Source organism: Littorina saxatilis, linkage group LG7 (genome assembly GCF_037325665.1).
Source record: "Littorina saxatilis isolate snail1 linkage group LG7, US_GU_Lsax_2.0, whole genome shotgun sequence".
Classification (NCBI taxonomy): Eukaryota; Metazoa; Mollusca; class Gastropoda; order Littorinimorpha; family Littorinidae; genus Littorina; species Littorina saxatilis.
The window spans coordinates 6,101,105-6,109,596 of NC_090251.1; the positions used below are offsets into that span (position 1 = coordinate 6,101,105).

The window sequence follows — 8,492 nt, forward strand, 5'->3', positions numbered from 1 at the left end:
TCCTACTCAGACTTTACCGTGCTTTAATCCGATCCAAGTTGGACTATGGTTGTGTCGTCTATGGTGGAGCCGCAAAATCCAACCTAAGGCTATTAGACACAATACACCACCAGGGTATACGTCTTTGTCTGGGAGCTTTCAGGACGTCTCCAGTACAGTCCTTATATTTTGAGGCCAAAGAACCCTCTCTGAGGCTGCGACGCCTGAAACTCACCCTAAATTATGTGTTGAAACTGAAAGCTATGCCTACAAATCCAGCCTACCAATGCGTATTTCAACCACAATGCTCTGAATTTTTTTAAATTCACCCAAATGATCGAGCACCTCTGTCTTCTCGGATTCAGTCACATCTGGCCGAATCAAAGATAAAACTCGATCATGTTAGTGAAAATCGATGGACAGAAACACCACCATGGACATTGCCAGATCCAGTTGTTCGACTCGATCTGACAAGGTTAATAATAATAATAAGAACATTTATATAGCGCTAAATCAAAAACTTTCGTTAAAAAGGCTTGCTCTAAGCGCTTGACATCTAAACTAAAACGTCATGCACACTCTTTACAATGATGTACAAGAACTTCATGTCACACTCTTTCATTCAGTATAGCACCATTCACACAGTTGTTATTCTGTACAAGACAATAAGTTAGTCTAACATTTAGAATGTTCATAAGATGAAAACAAGAAAAAACCAGACTGATTAAAACAACTGCTTAGTGCTAACAAAGCATGAATCTTAATGATAACGTAATACATGTTTCACTGTTAAGACCATAAAAAAAACCTATGTGCTAAAATAACTTCAAACTTTTAAGAACTTCTTATAAGATACACAGCACATCTAGATAAACACCAGAATGATAAAACAAAAGGCAACTCGTTAAAACTATTAAATGCATCAATGTCTAAAACACGAAAGACTCAAATATAAGATACACAATTCTCTAGAATTGTTTATTAAAAAAACTGAAACCGACCTGCTCAAAGTAAACCATACCCACCCCCTCCCTACCCACCCCCAACCCTCCTCCTACACTAAATACTAATTATTTCTACTCTTAACTTCCCAACTACACGTTATCCATAAACTATGCACAGGAACATGTGTGTCAGCATTATGTGGCACCGACATGACTTGTGCATATCTAGCTTACAGCTAAGGGTTAAAGTTAAAGGACTACTGCAGTGAAAAATTATATTTATAATAATTTAAAACAAAGACAAAATAACAAGCTGAATAGAGATGGAACCGTTACAGAACAGGATGGCAAAATGTTGCGACTTTAGGAGTTGTGTTTCTGGAAGAGGTGAGTTTTGAGTGCTCGCTTGAATGACTGTACTGACTGAGAGTGGCGAATGTGAGAGGGGAGAGAGTTCCATTGAGTAGATGCGCAAAATGCAAAAGTGCGTTGTCCATATGCTTTTGATTTTGTGTGTGGGATGACTAGGGTGCGGCTATCAGAAGAGGAGCGGAGTTGTCTAGCAGGAGTGTATACAGTGAGAAGTTCAGAGAAATAAGCAGGAGACGAGGCAGAGAAGAAGTGAAAGCAGAGAGTGGACAGTTTGTATTCAATGCGGGCTTGGATGGGTAACCAGTGGAGTGTGCGGCGAAGTGGTGTGACATGATCTTTTTTTCGTGCTTTGAGGATCAGGCGTGCTGCAGAATTTTGAACTTTCTGTAGTTTGTGCAGGAGGTAGAGTGGACAGCCAGAGAGAAGAGAGTTACAGTAGTCAAGTTTAGAAAGAACAAGAGAGCAGACTAGAGTGTTTGTAGTTTGAACGGACAGAGTATGGCGGATGGTTGCGATCTTGCGGAGTTCAAAGTATGCGGACCTACAGATGTTGGAGATGTGCTTGTTGAGTGTCATGTCTGAGGAGATGGTGAAGCCGAGGTTTCTAGCTGAAGAAGAGAAAGAGATGTCGGTATTGCCTACTTGGACAGACGAAGGTTGAGAATTTGGGAACTTAGTGGACTTTTTCATGCACAGAAGTGCCTCTGTCTTATCATCATTTAGTTTTAACTTATTTTCTACCATCCATGACTTAACATCTAAGATACAGGTCTGAATGGTCTGGATGGCGGCATGTGTCTCAGCGGGGGAACTAGGCTTATACAACTGGGTATCATCAGCAAAAGACTGGTTTGAAACGGAATGATTTTGAATGAGGGCAGACGAAGGTTAAAGAAGTCAGAGACAAATGATTTGATTTTTAAACAGTGTTTTAGCCAGTTCTGTACCGAGTTTCCTTCCCATCAACGAATATTCACTGATGGGTCCAAAGCTGAAAATAAAGTGGCATCAGCTTCTGTCACAGGTCCTAAACTCGATAGGGCCTTTTCGGCCCGTCTTCCGGATGACAGTTCTGTATTTTCTGCAGAGTTGAAAGCTTTACAGCTAGCTCTGAAACAGGTATATCAGTCAAAAAAGAAAGACTTCCTGATTCTGTCGGATTCCCTATCGGCTCTTACCGCCGTGAAGAGAACTCAGCTAGATCACCCACTGTTGGTCGAAATCCAAGAGCTACATGCATCTCTGATTGAAGAAGGCAAAAGGATTGTGTTTGCATGGGTGCCATCCCATGTTGGAATTAGAGGCAACTCTGCAGCTGATCAAGCTGCTAAAGAAGCCAGAGAAAGACTCATCACTGACAAACACACAAAGCATTCAGATTTCAGAACTCGCACCAACATGTACATAAAGTACCTATGGCAGAGTGAATGGGACGAATGTGAAGAAAATAAACTTCATAAGATCGTCCCACAGCTGTCGGACAGCCTACCCCAATGTCGCCTCAACAGGAAAGAAAAGACAGTTCTCTGTCCCTTACACATTGGGCACAGTCACATTACACATTCGTATCTGCTGAAAGGTGAAGATCCACCATACTGTTTTGGATGTGACGAACCATGGACATTAGAACATGTTCTCACAAAATGTGTAGACGTTCAAGAATTTCGAGACAAACACTACAATGCGGAAACACTGAAGGTTTTATTCCGGGATGTTCCCCCGGACAAGATTTTTAACTTTTTAAAAGAGATCAAGATTTTTTACAAGATTTAAAGTACCAGAAGTGAAAATGATTAATTTTTAGAACCTTCTTTTACAGTGATAGATTTGAATGTAAATAGTCTGAAACGTGGAACTTGCCACATGAAGGGAAAAGAAAATAACTGCATCGGTCTCGAATAGCAGCTAGCATCTGCTGAAGAGACATTAAACCCTAAAAACCAAACCAAACCAATCACAACTTTAATTAACAAATCAGTGTGTATGCTTCCAAACTTAAACGCGATCCCATAGATTGGGAAAGATCAAACATTGTTTGACCAAAATGTCAATCTATTTGATTGAAAAATGCGCTCGCACATCCGACAGCGGTTGACCCCGAAAGTCGACTTCACTGATATGTTGCTAATTATATTATGTGTAATGCAATAATTTCCGAATGTGCTGAAACAAGTGTGACACAAAAGAGAGAAATCAATCGGACAGACTTTCTGTTACAGACTGTTGGAAATAATGACATGCCTTCTTCTTCTTCTTCTTCTGCGTTCGTGGGCTGAAACTCCCACGTACACTCGTGTTTTTTGCTCGAGTGGAATTTTACGTGTATGACAGTTTTTTACCCCGCCATTTAGGCAGCCATACGCCGTTTTCGGAGGTAGCATGCTGGGTATTTTCGTGTTTCTATAACCCACCGAACTCTGACATGGATTACAGGATCTTTTTCGTGCGCACTTGGTCTTGTGCTTGCGTGTACACACGGGGGTGTTCGGACACCGAGGAGAGTCTGCACACAAAGTTGACTCTGAGAAATAAATCTCTCGCCGAACGTGGGGACGAACTCCTGCTGACAGCGGCCAACTGGATACAAATCCAGCGCGCTACCGACTGAGCTACATCCCCGCCCTTTGACATGCCAAGATTCAGATAAACGAGGGTTGGGTAGTGGAATGGGGTTTCTGCCCGATCAGTTACAACAACATGACCTATTTTGGAGGTAATAATAATCCCTGGTTCACGCGTGTTGTAATGTGTTTCTATTTGAATTATTGTAACGTGCCTTTCCGATATGGCTGGCACTAGATCAATTTTTCCATTCGCATGAACATATTCCATTCAGCATCCAAGCGATTTCAACCAACAAATGACACAATGCCGAGCAGGGTCCCTCCAATCACATATCAAACAATGAAAACAATTGCCCGTGACATTTCTGCAGAGATCTGCAAAACATACTATTACTCCCATGTTGAAAAATGGCATCAGAAGAGGTAAAAGTAATCGTACTAAAATGCATGTTGAGTGAAATGTAAGCACTGTTTTAAAATGTTTTTTTATAATTTGTCATGACCGAAAATAGATACAAGTGTATCTTCAGGCAGTTTAAAATTGAAACATTCTAGTGAAATCATTTGCATTATGACGTAACCGTGCGCGTGCGTGTATGTGTTGTGTCGGTGTGTCTCTCTGTCTTTCTCTTTCTCTCTCTCATATATTTTGTCAATAGCAAACACAGCAAACGTTAATTCCTGCAAACCAAAACATTTTTGTAAACTTTTTTTTCTCTCTCGTTCTCTCTCTCCAAGGACACGCGGGCCTTGACGTTCTCTTTTACACTGACAAAAATCCAAGTACACATACATTTTGCCCTAAATGACTATCATAAATACCTAGAAACATCAATTTAATTATGACAACGGACAAATATTTATTTAAAGAATGAAACAAAATCTGTGTGAGTGAGAGAAAGAGGAGAGACACACACACACGCACACACATACACGTGCACTCACGGTTTAGTCCTGATGCAAATGATTTCACTAGAATTTTCTCATTTCAAACTGCCTGAATATACACTTGTATCTATTTCCATACATAGCAGATAATTGACATTTTGAAACGATGCTTACATATCATTCATCATGCATTTTATTCAGAGTTCGACCACTGTTACCTCTTCTGATGCCTTTTTTTTAACATGGGGGTAATGGTACGTTTTGCAGATCTGTGCAGAAATGTCACCATCACCACCACCACCACATCACACACACCACGCACACACACACCACGCACACACACACCACATCACATCACACACATGCAACCACACACACACACACCATACCACACCACATCACACACACCAAGCAACATTACACCTCGCACACACGCATACACACCTCAACACACCACACCATACCACACACACACCACACCACCTCACATACAAACAACCACACACACACAACCACACACACACACACACACACACCAACCACCCCACACACACACACAACCACACACACACAACCACACACACACACCACACCGCATCACACACACATACACACACACACACACGTACTCACACACACACACACACACACACACACACACACACACACTGGTGGCAGCCAACCCACCCTCACCCTACCCACCAAGATAACTAACAACCGAAGCAATTTCTTTGGAATTCATAGTCATATACTTTTCCCGTCCTCGTTAGGCCAAAAAAAAAATAGGTCTGTTTACGGTAACCCGACCGACCCTAGTTTTTAGGCCCGACCCTAATCTTTTTTTTGGATCGTCTGAAAAAAAAGAAAAAAAAAACCGCATCCAAAATAGAGCTGTTTGCGCTCAAACAGCAGACGACAGAAGGGAGGTAAGCTCTAAGTACTGTTTATAGTTATGTTGGGCAAAAACAGGGATTGATGAGAAGAAATGAACTGTGAAACATCATAGAGAGGGGAGAAAAAAAAACTGGGAAAAAAAAAGGAAAAAAAAACAAAGCCGACCTACCGACCCTATTTTTTTCACCCTATGTTACCGTAAACAGACCTCTTTTTTTTGGCCTTAAATAATAATGGAACAGCCCTCGTGCATCCTCTGACTAGTTTGTTACAGTCTTAACTTTCTTTGTTATTTTGTACAACAACAACAACAACAACAACACACACACACACACACACAGTCCACGCTACACACACACACAAACACACACACACACACACACACACGAACACACACAAACCACATTACACACACACACACACACACACACGCACACACACATACACGCACACACAAACATCACTTACTTGATCTGTTTGTCGCCCAGGAGCCGTTCGCTCTCCACCCTCTCTATAGCGATGCTGAGCGCGCCGACACTGGTGGAGGCGGAGAACATGGGGCGGCGACCATCCAGCACGGGGGTCACGGGGGCCATCCATAGCACGTGCAGCTGGTCAGGGGCCGCTGACCCCGAGCTCCTGGACAGGGTCAGCACATAGGTCAGCAAGGACACAGCCAGGCTCAGCATCGTGAGATGCGCTTTCGTGACGATGGGGGAATGATGAGGAGGAGGAGGTGAGGGAAGGGAAGGGGGAGCTTGATTCTTCTTGCTGCTGTCTTTTGAAATTGATGGTCCTGGTGTTCTTTGGATTTTTTGTTTCTCCTGTTAGTTCTCTTTGAAGTGTTTTTTCCTGTTAGTCCTCTTTGAGGTGTTTTTTCCTGTTAGTCCTCTTTGAGGTGTTTTTTCCTGTTAGTCCTCTTTGAGGTGTTTTTTCCTGTTTGTACTCTTTGAATTTGTTTAGGGTTCGGTGGCTACACTTTAAAACTGATTTTCTTGAGGCAGCTCTTCGAAATTGATTGTCTTGTTGGTTCTCTTCGAAGTTGATTTTCTTGTTGCTACTCTTTAAAACTGATTTTCTTGAGGCTGTTCTTTGAAGTCGATTGTCTTGTTGCTAGTCTTTGAAGTTGATATTCCTGTGGCTATTCTTTGAAGTAGATTTTCCTGTGTCCTCTTTGACGTTGAATTGCCTTGAGCTGATGATAATGTTCCTGTTGATGCTGTTGATCTCCTTGGTGACGGTGTATATTCTCTCCTCGCTGATGATGTCACGAGCCTTGATGTTCCCTTTACTGCATGCACACGTTGATGATGTTGATATTCTCGGTGACGTCAGATTTGATACTGTCTTTGTTGGCAGTGGTTTTACTGGTGGTGGTAGTGGTGGTAGTGGTGCTTTTCTAGCAATGGTCAGTGCCTGCGAGATCGCAGTCAGTGCTCACGTAGTCCTTTTGATGAAACTGGTACTACCTGAGTGAGAAAAAATAGTTACACAAAGATGTTACTGTCATGTTGCTTCCCTAGCACCGTGTTCTATTTACGGCACTTCGTTTTTCTTTGACTCCCTTAATCTTTTGGAGTCAGAACACCCAAATATCACAACCGTCAAAAAACAATATTTTCTTTTCTACTGCTGTTTCTGGATAGTTCTGCCCCTTCGAACTTGCTCCACTTTGTTCCAGACAAAAACTCTGCGCTTCCTCTCACAGGCAATGGAAGAAGTCTGCAGTCCACACGGGGAATATCACTTTGCCATCAACCAGTCACGAGTCTACTGCGCGCATACGAGCTACATACGCAAATAACGCGCGTGACGGAGGGATTGACGGGACTCGACTGCACGGGCAGCTCGGAAAACCAGTGCAAGCCGGTCACGCCTTCCTTAGTTTCAACTAAGCTCGCCCGAAGAAACGTTACGAGTCATTTCGTCCAATCATCGAAGCAGCACAAACCGGCTACATTTTGTTGAATAAATAACACCGGCGGTTGGTTAATTGGCCTTTACACGGCGAAAGGGCGGGCAGCTCCGCGAGTCTTGTGGCGGCTTTTGTTTTCACGCTGACAGGGAACGGGCGTGTATACGACAGACGAGTCACATGCAGAAATAACTCATTGCCGGGGAGATGCGGGAGAGGGTGGGTGAGGGAGTCCAAGTCGATTTTTTATTTCAATAAACAGCTGTGTACATATTTATGGGGGGGGGAGAATTTTTTTTTATTTTTTACCTAAGGTCTTTTTCTTTTCTTAATCAAATTCTTAGATTTTCATTGTACAAGGGGGAGATAATAATTCACATAAGAATAAAGTGGACGCCAAGTAGACCGTGCAGAAGGAGGGAGGAGGGGCAGGGAAGACAGAGAGAGGGGATTGCTACGGTGGGTGGGGTGTCAAAAACAGGTGTTTAAACAACAGAAATAACCGATTGCCTGGGACAGCCATCGGAGAGTGGGGGGGGGGGGGGGAGAGAGAGGGGGAGAGAGAGAGAGAGAGAGTGAGAAAGAGAGAGAGAAAAAGAGAGAAAAATAGAGAGAGAGAGAAAAAGAGAGAAAAATAGAGAGAGAGAGAGAGAGAGAGAGAGAGAGGGGGGGGGACTGGGGACACAAAATAATCGTGTACACGACAGAAAGTCAAACGCAGAACGAGGCGATTAGCGGCGACAGGAGAAAGAAAGGTGGAAGAGGGAGGGGAGAAGGGTGTGGCGGGGCAAAAAGTGGTGGGGGCGGGCGGGGCAGAAAGTGGTGGGGGCGGGGCAGAAAGTGGTGGAAAGTGTCGGAAAGTAATGAGCGAGGAAGCAGGCTGCTCCTTCATGCAATAGTAATGGACATCACCGGGCGTCACGTGACCCAAGCCTT

General features: G+C 43.3%; 1 protein-coding gene across 1 annotated transcript in view; it reads right to left on the reverse strand.

Moving 5' to 3' along the window:
• LOC138972045 (uncharacterized) overlaps positions 1-7,003 on the reverse strand; it is a 48,322-nt gene extending 41,319 nt beyond the window's left edge. Inside the window, exon 1 of the mRNA XM_070344885.1 lies at positions 6,110-7,003. Within this exon, the coding sequence (XP_070200986.1) occupies positions 6,110-6,330 (221 nt within the window). The 5' untranslated portion in view covers positions 6,331-7,003. The remainder of the gene's footprint in view (positions 1-6,109) is intronic.
• Positions 7,004-8,492: the final 1,489 nt, after the last annotated feature.